This window comes from Schistocerca serialis, chromosome 12 (genome assembly GCF_023864345.2).
Source record: "Schistocerca serialis cubense isolate TAMUIC-IGC-003099 chromosome 12, iqSchSeri2.2, whole genome shotgun sequence".
Classification (NCBI taxonomy): domain Eukaryota; kingdom Metazoa; phylum Arthropoda; class Insecta; order Orthoptera; family Acrididae; genus Schistocerca; species Schistocerca serialis.
The window spans coordinates 144,503,213-144,521,009 of record NC_064649.1 but is presented as its reverse complement, the minus strand read 5'-3'; the positions used below and the strand labels follow the sequence as shown (position 1 = coordinate 144,521,009).

General features: G+C 40.3%; 1 protein-coding gene across 1 annotated transcript in view; it reads right to left on the bottom strand.

The window, feature by feature from the left end:
* Positions 1-15,972: 15,972 nt before the first annotated feature.
* The window catches only part of LOC126428006 (chondroadherin-like protein), a gene marked incomplete at its 5' end in the record, with an annotated part of 188,846 nt that continues 187,021 nt past the window's right edge, over positions 15,973-17,797 (bottom strand). Inside the window, one exon of the mRNA XM_050089889.1 lies at positions 15,973-16,671. Coding sequence (XP_049945846.1) covers positions 15,973-16,671 — 699 coding nt within the window. The remainder of the gene's footprint in view (positions 16,672-17,797) is intronic.

Sequence of the window (17,797 nt, the reverse complement as noted above, 5' to 3'; positions counted from 1 at the left end):
GGTCCCTATTACATACTGAAACAACGATTTTTTAATTACTTGATTTACAAAAGACTTAGGGGTGATAGTCTAGTAAAAAGCGATGGAAAAAATTTACTTAAAAATAAATGTACAATATCTCTGTAAGAAAATACTTTGACAATAAACTGTTGTTTCAGTATTGTTGTAACATATGAATGCACATACAGTAAAATTTTTACCTCTCTGTCTCCAGTAGTTTGTGAGAAAATGTTCCCTATAGTAGGCATATATTAACATTGCGGGGATAGGTGATTCCGTATCCCCTTAACATAAAAATCCAAATATCTCTTGCACATTGTGCAGCTGTAGATGGAAATGGATCAATAAATCAAATCAAAAATCAAATTCAAAGCTGACGCAAAATTATTCATTCTTTTTCCTTCCCAGTGGCAGTGATGTGTAAACACATTTACATTGTCTGTGATTAATATTTCAATAAAAGAAGGTTGGGTCATTCCATGTCATTTCAACCACTCCATGACACCCTAGGTCTCGGATTGTAGTATAACTTAGTGTGCTTACGTCATTTATGGGTTTAAGTAGGACTCCAAAATATTTTTGCTTTGTCCCAAATGGTTTGGGTTTTAAAGCCAACTAAAGTTTTTGAAATTTCACAACCTATGGTGGTCGGACGCAATGCGTTCAGATATACAAAATAATTTATATCTCCTTACTAAGTAAAGAATGCTAAAAAAAAGTTTTTTTACATGTGCTCAGTGTGCAAGATGAAATCTTCATGTGGCCAGGAAAAAATCCTAAATTGCTGTTTTCAGTTATTTGAAAACCAAATACAGAGAACAACAGTAAGAGCAATATCATCGAAAGGGAAAAGGATACCCCAATGCCTTTTTTTTCTTTTCTTTTCTTTTTTTTTTTTCTCTTGAGTTTGCTCTAAAATAAAATTAATAAGTTTTCATTCTTTCGTTATATATTACTTCATATATGAAAGTAATTAACAAAATTCACAAGCATACTTAACAGCGTGTTTGCCTTTCCTTTGGTTTAACAACAACCATTTTGAGTACTTTAAACAAGATTAAATTGAGAAGGCGATCAAAAAATCTCCGTTTGAGGGTTTTGCTGCAGTGTAAATGCAACACAGCACAACTCTGATGCACGTGATAAGCACTAACACCTAGACGAGGGATTAGTGCGGCATTCGTGTCTTTCCGACGTGTATGCGGTAAATGCGCAAATGTGAACTGTGGTGACGACATTGCAAATATGTCCAAACAGGATTACTGTGCTGTTATTCAGTTCGTGGCTACTAAAGGAAAAATGCCAGTAGACATCCGTCGGGGCAGCACGTCTGTTGCAGAGCGCCTTGTGGAATGTGTGCCAAGTTCCATGATGGTCACGATTCGACACAAGACACTGGTCGATCCCATATAGCAAATGTCATTACACAGAAGTTACGAAAACTCAAATGGGAGACACTCGAGCAGCTATAATCCTGATCTCTCCCCACGCGATTATCGTGCCTTCGATTTCTTAAAAAATGCCTCGAAGGGTCGACAATTCCTGTCGGACAAGGATACGCAGCAGGCAGTTACAGAACTCTTCACGCAGTGGGACACGGAGTTTTACCAGACGGAATCCATTGGTGGGATGATTGCCCTATTGCTCATGGCGATTTTGCCCGACTGACATACCAGTTCTGCACTTTATGGCCTTTGAACGGAAACTTTTGACCACACATTATACGTCCTTGAGGGAACATGATTTTAAACGAGGAAACTGACATGGTAAACACACATCCAGTATTAAATCTGATGTATTATGACAGAAATCACTATTAAAATAATTCTAAATTGTAGGTCATTGTTCTTGTATCTTCATTTTCAAAACTTGAATATCAGCGTATATTCACTCTTGAGTGATTCTGTAAGTTCTCCCAGTCATTTTGTTTGAGAGGATCCATAATCACCATACATGAATCTTCTCTCTCAGGCCAGGAAAATGACTCCAGTGGTCCATAAGGATTGTAAAAAATTTATAAACTCATCTTTCTCTTTGGCATTTACATCACTAATCATACCAAAATACAATAAATTGTAAATGCAATCTGTAGATCATCCAGAATGTAAATCATCTAGTTTCACAAATAAAGTTCGTTTCCTGTTACATAAGTTGAATGTGAGAGCTAGTTTTGCTTCTCTGCTGATTCTACAAGCCTAAATCATTCTGAGGCCATACATTGGTGGGAAGTCGTGAAAAGTTCTTCCTGGAAAATTTTCAATCTTTTTCATGAGAATCTGCAAAGTCTGATGAGCTGCATGAACCATTCCTTTAGAGGTAAGTTTGCAGTTAATATTTGTAATGTTGTTATTATTTGCCAGTCCAGATGTAACTGTGGACTTCCTAGCTAAGTGTTTTACTGTTTCCCTGTATCGTCCCATCTTGTTTCACCGTGACTGGATGTGGAAGTGACTACTGGGCTTTGAGTTGAAAGTCCTTCTGATGCAGACACAAATTCATTAAATTATATTTATTTTTCTACAGGCCAGGCTAGCCATCACTGAAGTAGTAAATGTTTGTTGTGTAGTTAGTTCTCTTTCAGAAACATTAATGTTTATCTGATCCCATGTACCATAACCCTCATCATGTTAACAGTCATCAGAAATGCTGCATAGTGGTAAAACAAGTGTTTCATTGCTTGCATCCCTACCATGAATCATGGCAGGACGAATAGTGCACGAGGTCCAGTGGTAACCTCGAATCCTTTCTTGTATTATGAAAGCAGTGAAGTCCACTGTGCTTGGGCAAGACATTCCCTTTCAATGTTAAAAGAAATGAGGCTTGTGCTTAGCTATGTATGTATAAGTATGTATGTGGTGTTAACTCGTTTGCTTGCCACACTAACTCATCAGTGAAGTCCCCCACTGGGCTTGACCATCATATCATTTCAGCTCGGTCAGTTGAAACCCACTGACTGTACTCAACAGAACCATGTTCATTGTAGTCCTCAAATTTTCATTGTAAAGAGCTGATAAGATTATCTTTCCATGGACACTTGTCACAGTGCCTCAGCATACATTCCGTGCCTGCTCCTTCCCAAAGAATGTACAACGTAAGTCCTTTGTAATTCTCTCTAGCCCCGTGAATCGATGAAAGGACATTTTAACATCCGGTGCTATTGTATACTAAGTGTGTGCCACCGGCACCAGCCAAAAGTACCGTGTAGCTCTCAGAGAACAAATCTTTGAAAAATCTCCTAAGCCAGGAGATTTCAATTAAAAATTGAGTATACCTCATGCAGATTACATAAAATCAATCGTTTATCTCCTGTATACATCTACATCTACATTTATAATCCACAAGCCACCCAACGGTGTGTGGCGGAGGGCACTTTACATACCACTGTAATTACCTCCCTTTCCTGTTCCAGTCGCGTATGGTTCGTGGGAAGAACGACTGCCGGAAAGCCTCTGTGCGTGCTCGAATCTCTCTGATTTTACATTCATGGTCTCCTCGGGAGGTATAAGTAGGGGGAAGCAATATATTCGATACCTCATCCAGAAATGCACCCTCTCGAAACCTGGACAGCAAGCTACACCGCCATGCAGAGCGCCTCTCTTGCAGAGTCTGCCACTCGAGTTTACTCAACATCTCCGTAACACTATCACACTTACCAAATAACTCTGTGATGAAACATGCCGCTCTTCTTTGGATCTTCTCTATCTCCTCTGTCAACCTGACCTGGAACGGATCCCACACTGATGAGCAATAATCAAGCATAGGCCGAATGAGTGTTCTGTAAGCCACCTCCTTTGTTGATGGACTACATTTTCTAAGGACTCTTCCAAATCGTTCCAGAAACATACTCCCAGATATTTTACAGAAGTAACTGCTACCAGAGTTTGTTTCACTATCATATAATCATACAATAAAGGATTCTTCTTTCTATGAAATCGCAATACATTACATTTGTCTATGTTAACGGTCAGTTGCCACTCCCTGCACCAAATGCCTATCCGCTGCAGATCTTCCTGCATTTCGCTGCAACTTTCTAATGCTGCATCCATGACACCAGCAAAATTCTGGGCTGTTCATCATTGTGATAAAAATTATTACTGATTCAGTAGTTTCAGGACTCAAATTCTTCCCAAGTCTGCAATCAAGTTGTACTAAAAACTCTTATCTTTGAATATTTTTTCAGCTTTACGAGCAGAATAATCCAATATATTGAATGTCTCTATTACTTTTCCCCTAGACTAATTTAGTGCAGGTGGAATTGTCAGCACCTGTACCTGTTTGTTTCACGGTGTAGTGGGTAGTTTGTTTCACGGTGTAGTGGGTAACTCATTTTTAGTTAAATCAACAAGATTGCCCGTATCTTCAGATTTTGTTCCAATGCAGAAAAAGCTGACAAGCTCATGGTGTACGAAGAGTGTAGGAAGAATGCAGTTCATTCTCGTAATGTGTATGCGGCAAGATATCCCAATAGATGTCAACCGTCTCGGCAATTATTTATCGACCTCTTTGTCCATTTATGTAAAAGTAGTAGTGTTAACTTCCAGATAACATAACAGTAGGAAACAACTGTTGCAGTTGCAGTTGATCCACACGTTAGCTTCCGCGCAGTCGCACGAGGGATTGACACGAGTCGGGCTGGAGTCCTATGCATTCTCCACCGTCATAGGTTCCGTCTCTATCACATCTCTCTCCACCAATAGCTTCAGGGAAGAGATTATGAGAATTATGTTAACTACTGTACATGGGCATTAAGACAGGATATTCCAGATGTATCGTGTATCTTGTTTAGTGATATCCTTGAAGTGTAAATGTGTGGCACTCAACAGTGAACCATCAGCTCATAGGCCCATTTTTCATAGACAGAACACTGAACGTGAACAAGCCTCGAAGCCTCCTAACACACCATCTTCCACAGATGCTAGAAGATACTCCTCTGTAAACTAGGAAGAACCTGAGGTGGCAACATTTTGGCTGTTCAACCCATAGTGCACAAAGTACTGCAGCATGCCTTCACAAATTGTTTCCACATTGTTCAATTGGTTGCAGAGGACCTGTATCTCGGCTGGCCTGTTCCCCAGAGTTGACGCCTGTAGACCTTTTTCTCTGGGGAAAGCTGAAAGACACAAAGACATACAAACTACACCTGATGATATGCAACGATGTATTACTGCAGTCGTTCCGGACATCTTCACTCAAATGCTGGCACGTGTCCAGCAGTCATTCCAGACTGGACTGGAGGTGTGTATTGCCACTGCTGGTGGTCATTTTGAACACAAACTGTGATAGTCAATTGTTTCGTCACTGGTCAGAATCCATATAACCACTTTATGCACCTGTGTTGTTCTTTAGTCTATGCTACTACAGGTATTATACAAGTGTCGGTGCGGGAACTTTTCAAAATATGATATCTGGTAAAATACTTGCACCAGAATCCTGCAACAAACACCACTGACATTCTAATTTAGCCTAGTTTTAGTCTGGCATTATTCCATTTAACAAGTGCATGTTTGCACAAAAATATACTTTCTAAGGCATAATCCATATCATTTCAGGCAGGGGGGTTACCTTCATAGTCTTGGATGTTATTGAATTTAGCATATGTTAAAATTCAGGAGTAAGTAAGAAAAACATTTTTCTTTTTCCTTTCTCTTTTTTTAAAAAAAAAAAAAGGTCCTGCCCTGAGATACAGGTCTCCAAAGATGACACTGTGAACACCATTTTTAAGCTGCGAATTTCGGAAAATTTTTTAATATGCTGTCTCTCTCTAACAGTTCTAGATGTTTTGTTGAGTTTTTTTTATTTGAAAGATAATTGCTTTATGGTACCCTCCGTTTGGACATACCTGTCGAAGTCCTTTTACTGTCACCTTTTTAATTTTTTTATAATTTACAGAAAATTTTATTTTTTCTAAAAATGCAAATCCAGAAAAGTCAGATTTTTTTCTGTTGATTAGTGCCATGCAATACTATATTCTCCATAAAGGAGAGTTTCCACTTTTAAGTTGAACAGGTTTTATTTTAAAAAATCGTTTTTTTAACTTTCAAGGGTAATGTATCTTCACTGAAGTTGTTCCTTACTAATTTCTTTGTTACAATGTTTATTTCTGTTGTCTTTGTTGCAGTTATTTCTTCTCACTTTCATTGTTGCAGATATTTCTTACACTTTGTTGAAGTTTCTTGTCAGTTTCTTTGTCATGGCTGTTCATTGCACATTTCTGTATTGTAGTTGTTCAGTGGAAGAGGCTTCCAAGAAATCTGAGACCATCCAGCGAGTTCTGTGTTTTTGTGAGGAATTTGTCAGTTGGCACAGTTGCAGTATGTTTTTGGAAAAGGACTGAAATTTCTTCTGACTGGGGTTACAGGAGAGCGAAATGTGCTGACTATTTGCATATCCATATATGACAAACCAAAATACAGACTTTGTTCAGGTTGGGAATAAGTGTTCTCATTTGAAGACTCTTGTTTCGAAGTGAAGATGTTCCCAGTGATGACTTTTGTGTTCGAAATGTTTTGACAGAACAACAACGATAGTATTTAAACTAGGTGAAGCCTCCCATGAATCAGTCAACTACAGAGGTACGTGTTAGCCCTGTTAAGAAACCACGTTCAGTGAAGTCGAGTCATAAACTCTATGCATCACGTAAGTGCAGAAGAATTACTAAATCTATGGATGAATACACTACAGAAAAACTGAACACACTCTTCTAAGTAGAAATTCCATCTTCAGAAGAAAATGAACCAAAGCATTCTTGCCAGGAATTTTTCACAAATATCAATTCAACTGTTGAATATTGTGCATCCTACAGTGAAAAGGTGCAAGTTTTAACTATTATTCCAGAGACTTTTTCAAAGAAAACAATTCTGAACCATGTTCTGTCAGTATCAAAGTACATGGTAGACAAATCAAGAAATGTGAGGCCTGTAAAAGGGGTCTTTGGAAGACCAGATCTCTATTATGGTCATCCTGTAGAAGCAGCTCAAGTTCAAATAGTGCAGTCATTTTATCTGGAAGATAAATGGGACTGTTCACCCCAGAGTGCCAACAAAAAAGACACTATGACTGCAACAATTGAAGGTCAAAAAGTTGTGAAAGTGAAGAGGTACATGACTCGCAGTATTAAAGAAACTTTTGCAATTTATAAGAGCGACTATACATCTTCACATATTGGAAGATCAAAATTTTATGCATTGCGACCTAAGAGATGTCTGTTTATGTGTGTACTGTGAGAATTTCAAACTGTGTGTGGTAAGTTTGAAGAACTTACTTGAGCACGTGACATATGACACCTCGGTTGGCATGTGAAGTCATTAGTAGTCTGTGACGTAAAGTGAGATACTTGTTTGTTTCAAGAATGTGGTGACTGCCCTGGAAAGGGAGGACTGTCTTTACAGACACTTGGCCTGGAGGAAGTAGCAGATAACTCTGCAGAAATTACATACGCAACATGGGAGGAAAATAAATTAAGAAAACTGTTGCCTTTGACAGTGTCATTGATGAGCTTGGTAAATGGTCAGTGAAAGCAGCAACACACCAGCATCTGAAAAAATTGCAACAACAACACATTGCAGAAGTGAAAGGGTGTGTACAGGCTGAAGAACTATGTTTAGTGCTTCACTGTGATTTTGCTGAGAACTGGTCTGTAATTCTCCCACAAGAAGTACAAGGGTATCATTGGAGTAATGACCAGATTTCAATTTTTACAGAAGTGACATATTTTCAAAACAAGAACACAAGTGTTGCAGTTATAAGTGATGACACAGGACATGACTCAGTACATGCTTTGTTAGCAATACGCAAAATTCTTCAACTGCAGTTACGGCAGAGAAGATTATTATTTCTGATGGTGCTCCTAGTCATTTTAAAAATCGGTACCAGCTGTTTGAATTGTGTAAGTCGCTTGTGCCAACTGACTCGGTATACAGTGCTACTGGTCTCGGGAAGGGGCCTCGTGATGGTGTAGGAGGCCTGCCGAAGCACCACGCTGCAAAACAATCTTTCCGGACCAAATACAACTGCGATTCTGAATGCTGAGGATTTTATGAGAGTTGTGAAATCTTACACATCCAAAGCCCTCATTGTTTGTCCAAAGAAGAAATCGAATTCTGTGAGCAGAGGAAAGAAAAATGGTCCAAACAAACTACTCCTGTGAAAGGAATTCAGAAGACACATTTTTTGACTCAAAGTGACGGGCGAACTCATACTGCACGCACTTTAAAGAGCAAGCAAGAAAGAAGAAATTTCATTCATTCGGCAACCACCTCAGAAACAGCAGAATAATATTAAGATTCACAATGTGAGAAGGGGGATGTTTGTGGCGTGTGTGTATGACTGTGACTGGTTGATTGCAGAGATTATAGACACCAGTTATGAGTTAAACGAAAGTGTAGTGAACTTTATGCTACCACATGGACCAGCAGCTGAATACAGGTTTTCAGCTGAAGAACAGCAACAATACCATCAGTGCTCACTTCCCGTTCACAATGTTTTGAAGATTGGAAGTGCTCCAGTTCCTATTGTTTCAACAGGAAAGCATCACTATATATCAAAGGAAGATAATGAAAGAGTGGAACACATTTTTAGTTCATTGACTGGCTAATTTCAATACAAAGCAGAGTGCACAAAAGTTGTATAAATTGAAACCTTTATGTTTTTTGACCTTTCACATACATTTTGGAACCATTTGAAATATTTGAAAAATGAGTCTCTTCCTCATCTTTCAAAACTAAAATTATGTTAAATAAGGCTAGGTTTTGATTTTTATGAGCCTGTTATGTGATAATAAAACAGGTTTTATGCATGGCAAAAATTTCAATTGTTTATAAAAGCTGTTCTACCTAAAAGTGGAAGCTCTCCTTTTCAGGGAATGTAGAGCTACTACATGGTACTAATCAACAGAAAAAATCAAAATTTTATGGATTGGCATTATTGAAAAAAATTCCATATATTATAAAAAAAAGTTCAGAACACTATAGTAAAAGAACTTTGACAGAAAAGTCCAAATAGTGGGTTTCTTTGTAATCAAATTATCTTTCAAATAATAATAATAAAAAACATATCTAGAACTGTTGCAGAGAAACAGCATTTTAAAATTTTTTCCAAACTTTGCATCTTCAAAATGGTATGCAGAGTGTAATCTTTGGAGGGCTGTATCTTGGAGCAGAAATTTTTTTGGAGAAAACAAAAGAATACATGATCCTTACTTAAACTGTCATTTTAACATATGCTAACTTCAGTAACATCCAAGACTATGAAGGTAAGAGTTTTTCCTAGCCTGTCTGAATTGAATGAATATCATTACAATCTGTTTATTGGCAACAGTATGAGCCCCTGACTATCAACCCATTCTGTCAAAACCACACCAATAGCACTTTCCATTTCCACAATATTTGAAGAGCAAGTTTTAGGTGATTCATGCTCTATATATATATTTAGCAAACAAAAGCGCTGGCAGGTCGATAGACACACAAACAAACACAAACATACACACAAAATTCAAGCTTTCGCAACAAACGGTTGCTTCGTCAGGAAAGAGGGAAGGAGAGGGAAAGACGAAAGGATGTGGGTTTTAAGGGAGAGGGTAAGGAGTCATTCCAATCCCGGGAGCGGAAAGACTTACCTTAGGGGGAAAAAAGGACAGGTATATACTCGCGCGCGCACACACACACACACACACACACACACACACACACACACACACATATCCATCTGCACATACACATACACAGACACAAGCAGACATTTGTAAAGGCCTTGATAAATGTCTGCTTGTGTCTGTGTATGTGTATGTGCAGATGGATATGTGTGTGTGTGTGTGTGTGTGTGTGTGTGTGTGTGTGTGTGTGTGTGTGCGTGCGCGTGAGTGTATACCTGTCCTTTTTTCCCCCTAAGGTAAGTCTTTCCGCTCCCGGGATTGGAATGACTCCTTACCCTCTCCCTTAAAACCCACATCCTTTCGTCTTTCCCTCTCCTTCCCTCTTTCCTGATGAGGCAACACTTTGTTGCAAAAGCTTGAATTTTGTGTGTTTGTTTGTGTGTCTATCGACCTGCCAGCGCTTTTGTTTGGTAAGTCTCATCATCTTTGTTTTTGGATATATTTTTCCCATGTGGAATGTTTCCCTCTTATTATATCTATATATATATTTATATATAAAATGACTGTTATAAATGAAATGAGTTAATTTCAAGTGGTTTAATGTTTAGGCCATAAATATATATGCTACATCTGAATATGGGGAAAATTAGGTTTGAGAAACACAGAGCTCTTACTGAGATGTAAAAAATGAGAGAGCAATTGAGTGCTTGTGAATGAGTGGTGATTTGGAGAGAAATATTTCACAGTTATTAATGGTGGTACAGAGACTTGAGTGTCATCATTAGTGTGGACCTGGGTGGGGAGTTTCTGTCGGGAACTTCACACTGAGGAAACACACACTGTGTGTGTGTGTGTGTGTGTGTGTGTGTGTGTGTGTGAGAGAGATAGAGAGAGAGAGAGAGAGAGAGAGAGTGTGCATAGTTATAGTTTAATTTTAGTTTGTTTGTTTGGTAGATATAAAAAAAGTTTGCATGAAGCTGGAAGCTAAAATCTTGCTTCATTAAATTGCAACCCAGATCCATTGAAATCAACACATATGTGGAAGCACAGCTCCATCCTGTTTAGGTCCCCCACTAACAAACTACATTGAGGCACAATAACTGGTCATTGTGGAAGAAAGAAAAATTATAAATATATTACTGTTTCTCATTTCATTAAAGAAAACAAGAAAATGAAATGACAGTGCATTACAGTACAGGAGAGTATAACAATCTGCAGTGATAAATATTAGGACCTTTTTGTACTTAAAGTGTGCACCGTCACGGATATAACTTCGGAGTTGAGTAAACATTAAACAAATAAAAAAATGGTACAAAACATTAAAACAACATTTTATTTACAAACACTATTGAACATACATAAATAGACACAAGCACAACAGCATTGCCCAAAATCCTCTTCTGTTTTCTCCTAGACGAAACATTCAACTGTACTTGTTACGGAACTGCAATTATAGTGCATTTGTTTAACAGTTTTAACATTTTAACTATGTGGTACAGAAGTGGAAGATGAGCATAGCTGTATTACCACTGTCATTAAAACAGTGACAAAAGTGACCGGTTTGGAACATCAGAACACCAGTTACAGATAGAGCTACCTCTAATAGCACCACCACAAAGACTTTCTTACACATGACTTGAATCTCTAGCATGCCGATCACATCTTGTGACCGATTATTTCCTCTTCCAGATAATAGTTAACCGAGGGGAACAAATGGTGGGGAGATTTAGAGTGTATCTACTGAGAAAGATCAGGTATTACAAGTGATTGTGAGAGTTGGTATCTTAAATATTCTCTTAATATGATATTTATGCAAATGCTGGGTGCTCTGTATAGAAAGCCTCCCTGTTTTTAATGGGAAATACACAGTATCTGGCTGATCCATCAATAATACACAAAGTATGGAAGAAAATAGGTCATGTTCAGTCTGAATTTACCTGTCTTTAGATCTGTCATGCAAATGATGTGAAGGAGTCGCACTTCGGATTTTATGTGAGAAGGAAGGGAACCAACTGAAAGTTTCTGTACTGTCCCACATGACAGTCAGAACAGATAAAGTTAAACCATTTGACAACAATTGGAGAAAGAGTCACTTCTAAATAAGCAATATATAATAATAATAATAATAATAATAATATGTTACATTCCATCCTGGATTTACCATTGTTTGATTTAAACAATATAGAATTTTGACACAGGATTCAACAAATCTTTTTTGTTGCATCTAAAGCTGATGGCTTCTTTCTCTTTTCAGTGAGTTGAGCAGTTCTTCATTTGTATAAAGAGATTTAGAATTCTGACATTATTTCAGCTAAAGAAATAATAAGATCACCGGACAAAAAACTAGTCACCACAATGCGCACACACAAATGAATCGTAGACCTTTACAAATGGTGCAGCGATCAAGTGACATGCTCAACTGTGCACTGCCTCTATGTCAGCATATGGAAGTATTGATCATGGATATTGTATGTAAACATGTGTCAATGTAAGAACATGACAGAGTAGCAAAAACAGGCAATCATGTTTGACCATGCCCATGGCCATGTAGGATGTGTGAAGTTAAGCTGCTGGATCTGTTGGTTTGCAGTGGACCATTCAATTTGCCTACATCAGTGGTATAATGAATGTGGCCATGAAACACAATGTCAGAAATGTGGTTGGAAAAATATCCTGACCCAGAGTGACTGGAGAGATGTTTCATGGCTTGTGAATCAAAATTGCTTCCAAACCTGATAGGAATGGCAGCAGGTAATGAATGAAAATCCATCCCCATCTGTTACTGAGAGAACATTGTGACAGGAACTGCGTGTGACAAGCATTTGGAGTCAGTAATCCCACAAAAACTGCATATCTTATTTCACTGAACATATACAAAACACACAGAAACAATGTAGTTAGTTGGGACAAGCAACTGTGTGCGCAGACAACTGTGTGTGTATGTTTGTAAGGATACACATTAGTGTGGTTTTGTTAGTTAGCTCTGAAGTAGATGGTAGACCAAAATCTCAGTAACATTTTCAATCTTTCAGATGTCTGTGGACTGAACACACCTTCTGTCTTCACTCCACATTCAACACATTACACAGTACAACAGCATTGTTTCTAAGTTACAGTTTTATACACGACCAGATTGCCGAGGAGGTATGGTGATCTTCCTTTTTTGCAACATTAAAGAAAACATGAAAGAGCATAGATCAGTTTCGTGACAGCATGTGAATTAGTTAATTTCCAGAAAACAACAACCATTTTTATTACATTTTGGCTGGTTAAAATTCTGTACCTCTTCACGAGGAATGCTAATTTGGCACAGTCTGGAGAAACTTTTGTGGATATTGTAAAAGAGAAGGATTAGGGGGTTTATATCCCATCAGCCACATTATAGATCATTAGAGACAAATCACAAGCTTGCTGTGGGGACGGATGGGAAAATAAATAAGCTGTATCCCTTTCAGAGGAATCATCAGGGTGTTTGTCCTAAGTGACTTAAAGAAATCATAGTAAACACAGATAAGGCTGGACAGGGATTTGCAACATCACTCTTTTTTTAAGGTGTATCCTAACTGCCCACATCTCACAGAAAGTGTGCCTACAACGGGTTCTGGTACTGAAATATAGTTTACAAATGTTCAGCATTTACTTTTGTAGACTCCACTTTTCCAGGTCGATCTAACGGTTTCAGCTGTATTTTCTTCATCATACATTGGCTAATTTTCTATGCAGGTGGACCATTGTGTATTGGATGGATGACATATTTGAGCAATCTGCCAGCTTGGGAGGTTCTCGTGTGTAGTGTCAGCTGCAGCCAGGACAACTTTTGCAATATTTCAAGAGGATAATTACTCATCATCTTCAGATGTGACTGTGGGGAGGTGTAGTAGCAGAGCAGCATATGTGCTAGCTCGCTGGCTAGGAAAGCGAAGCAACTGAGAGGTTGGTCGAGAATGGTGGGCATCACATCAGTGCGAGAGAATTGGCTTCCAGAGAGCCTAGCCGAAGAAAGGTGTGACTGCACAGAGCCTCGCATATGTGACGAGGCGAGTCACCAGCACCTGGCCAAGGTGGCCCGGCTCCGAGATCCATTTTTCGGATCCGCTTCTCTGATTGTAGTGTGACGACATCGGTTCCAACAACTTGCTGAACTCAGTTCCTACATCTGTCAATTGAGTCATTTGGGAAACTTATTTTGAATGGTTCTCTGGTAATGGAGTCCCAATAGGTCACAGCAGACCACATAATCTTATAACACCACACCAGGCTAGATCAGCCAGAAACTTACGCTGTTGCCACCACCACCTAGGTACGGGAGCTGGCACGAACTGCAGGTGGCTCTGGAAGTCTACATCCACTGTGACAGTTTGAAAGCACCTCCTACACAATTCTAGTGAGGACTGCCACCACAGCTCACCAAAGTCTCATCACGAGAGGACAAGCAATTGCTCCATTGAGGTAATTTACAGTTTTCACAAGAGCATCTGACACTACATCTGAGAAACTTTCAAGCAATTGTTATGTAAGGAAAGTGTCATACAGCATATTATATTGAGCCATTACATTTTGGGCATGCAACTGTTAAGGTCCTATTTCTTCACCTGATATCTCGGCCATATATCTTTTGGCCGCCTTCCAACTGATCTGACACACTGAAGCTATTCAACCTGCAGAATGCACCACTGTGCACGCGGCAGGAACATGAGTGTTAGAGATGTCATTTGGCGGCAAAGAGCTATGCGTAAACTGAATCTGCGGTCAGTCGGTCGACGTGTGCTGAGATATCGACCTGTCTGTAGTTGCAGCACTGTAGTTACATCTTTGAGAGTTTATTAAAGAGAGTTCTGGATTCCATGCTGATTACAGGCTGAAACCACTATGTCTGTTAATTAAGTTCTTCACTAAATTTGTAATGTATCCTTCACCACTGAGCCTGCATCCTTCACCACTGAGTCACAAAAAGATGAAGAGCCTGCTATAAATGTGTAACATCATGCTACACAGAGTGAATGGTGTAGATGCAGTGCTCTGCCACAACTGATTTATTGGGCTGCAAGTGAGAAGCACACTTTCAGTGTTCAGTGCACCTTTCACGGACCGTAGGCATTATCTCCCCAACGTACGAATGGCGACACTCACACGGGATCTCATAAATCCCAGCCATGCAGAGCATCAGGTTACCTTCGGTGGACCTCAAAATGACTGCTGTGTTTGGCGAGAGATTCAAAATCACTAACTTTGCGCTTGCTGGTGATCAAACAGTTTGAAGATAAATTGCCATATATGACAGGAAAGCCACTGATTTTAATCTCTCTGTATCACCTCCCTCATTCCTTTTGGGGGGTAGGATGTCAAACGTGCCAACTTGCAGCAGGATAGGCACCAGAGGACATTTTAATTTCTACTGTATATACTTTTACAAATAAATTCATAAAACTTTGTCAGCATGACCAGGAAGGGTTCAGAATTCACACTCATATCAGTGGAAGTTCGAAAACATAATTAAGTACTTTTTTAACATGTCAAATTTCATCTTTTTTTTCACTTACTAATGGCAGCATTTGTTGCTCTTTTCTTCATAAGTAAGAGAGATGCTTTGATGAATTTTGCACAGCATACAAACCATACTTAAAGGTGTATGAAAGTCTAGAATTTTCCAAATCTATTAAAAACTGTGGTAAAAATTGAGGTAGTTAACTATAAAATTTGTGTTTTTTCTAAACATGAAGTTAAAATATAACAGCTCATTCGTTTTTTTTATAAATTAAATAAATTCTAGAGTTTTATACACCTGCAAGTATGGTATGTATGCTGTGCAAAATACATCGAAGAAACTCTCTAACTTATGAAGAAAAGTGTACCTATAGCAACAAATGCAGCCATTAGTAAGTGAAAAAATGATGAAATTTCACATGTAAAAAAAAATTACTTCATTATGTTTTCGAACTTTCACTGCAATGAGTGTGAATCCTGAATCCTTCCTGGTGATGCTGACAAAGTTTTATGAATTTATTTGTAAAAGTATACACACTGGAAATTAAAATATCCTGTGATTCCTCTCCTGCGCCAAGTTGGCCCGTTTTACGTCCTACACCTCATAAGTTGATCTTTTGTTTTTATCTCTGATGCCTTATGAAATCTGTTGTGGATAGTACCCCAGATCATTCTGCAGACAGCACTCATCTATGGGTTTGAAAAGGGTAGATCAGGTGCTGTAGCTTCTGTCTGTCAGCTCAGTCGGAAGATGGCCAACAGATATACAGTGTAAATATCAGATGAAGAAATAGGGATTTAACAGCCATTCTTTCCTCGGTGCCAGGGACTCTTGTAGATGCACAGCACATTATGTTGTCCTCTGGTGCAGGTGCACACTAGGTGTGTAGCCTTCCCGTTCACCGGTAGTCCTTGTCCTCGGCAGGGTAGGCCAGGTAGTACGGGCTGGGCCCCAGCCCCGACCCAGGTCCCGGACCCTGCAGGTACGGCGGCACCTGCTGCGCCGGCGCCGATGCGACCCGCAGGTGACCGTGCTTGCCAGGCAGCGTGTAGTACACGGGGGGCGGTGCCAGCGGCATCGGCGGTTTCACGCAAGTGCACGTAGAACCGGGGGCCGAGCCAGGGCCGCCCCCGCGGTACTGGGACGACGCGGGCCGGCCGCCGGCGCCGTTCCCGCCCCCGCCCCCGCCGCCGCCCCCGCCGACTCCGCGCCCGCGGATGACGCAGACCCCGGCCACCAGGATGGCGATGAAGGCGACGACGCCCACCACGATGCCGATGATGAGCGTGTCGTCGTTGGGCCGCGGCTGCACCGGTGACGCCGCCGCTGGCCCGGGCGCCGTACCGGGCGCGGCCAGTTTGCCGCCATCCTCTTCGCCGCCGCCCCCGCTGCCCTGGCCGGTGGCACTGCCGGGCCGAGAGGTGGGCTTGGCCGTCCATATGATGTCCGGCTCGTCCGCTGGTGGCGGCACCGTGGAGACGGAAGTGGCGGGCGCCTCTGTCGTGGCGGTGCTGGAGGCGGCGTCGCACGTCAGCTCCGAGTCGTCCACGTCCGACAGCAGGCGGCCGGACAGAGAGGCGGGGCTCGCGCAGGTGACCTGTGGACGAACAGAGCACAGGTGGTTTCCTCAGTTGTAAGGCGATTGACTGTGTAAGCGATTATAACATTGTAGACAATGTGTCTGACACTACAATACTGAAGTAGCTTATGTATCAGTTAGTACAATACCTACTGCTTTGTGTTGGGTACTACAATTTAAGGTGCATGTTCTAATGTTTGTAAATAAAACTTGTAAATGAGGAAATAGGCATCAGAATCCTGTCTCTGACATTTATATAATTTTATAATGTTCTGTTTATTTTTTCACAGATTGATAACGAAAAGGAAGGTTTTTAATATGACCATGTTGGTGACATACAGGGTGTTACAAAAAGGCACCACCAAACTTTCAGGGAACATTCCTCACACACAAATAAAGAAAAGATGTTATGTGGACATGTGTCCGGAAACGCTTAATTTCCATGTTAGAGCTCATTTTAGTTTCATCAGTATGTACTGTAATTCCTCGATTCATCGCCAGTTGGCCCAATTTAAGGAAGGTAATGTTGACTTCGGTGCTTGTGTTGACATGCGACTCATTGCTCTACAGTACTAGCATCAGGCTCCTGCACATTTCAGTCAAAGTGTTCGTACGCTTCTCAACAACAGATTCGGTGACCGATGGATTGGTGGAGGCAGACCAATTCCGTGGCCTCCACACTCTCCCGAACTCAACTCTCTTGACTTTCATTTATGGGCGCATTTGGAAGCTCTCATCTACGCAACTCCGGTACCAAATGTAGAGACTCTTCGTGCTCGTATTGTGGACGGCTGTGATACAATACACCATTCTCCAGGGCTGTATCAGCGCATCAGGGATTCCATGCGACGGAGGGTGGATGCACGTATCCTCGCTAACGGAGGACATTTTGAACATTTCCTGTAACAAAGTGTTTGAAGTCACGCTGGTACGTTCTGTTGCTGTGTGTTTCCATTCCATGATGAATGTGATTTGAAGAGAAGTAATAAAATGAGCTCTAACATGGAAAGTAAGTGTTTCCAGACGCATGTCCACATAACATCTTTTCTTTTTTTGTGTGTGAGGAATGTTTCCTGGAAGTTTGGCCATACCTTTTTGTAACACCCTGTATATTTATCATAAGATAGTATCTTGAGAAGTAGTT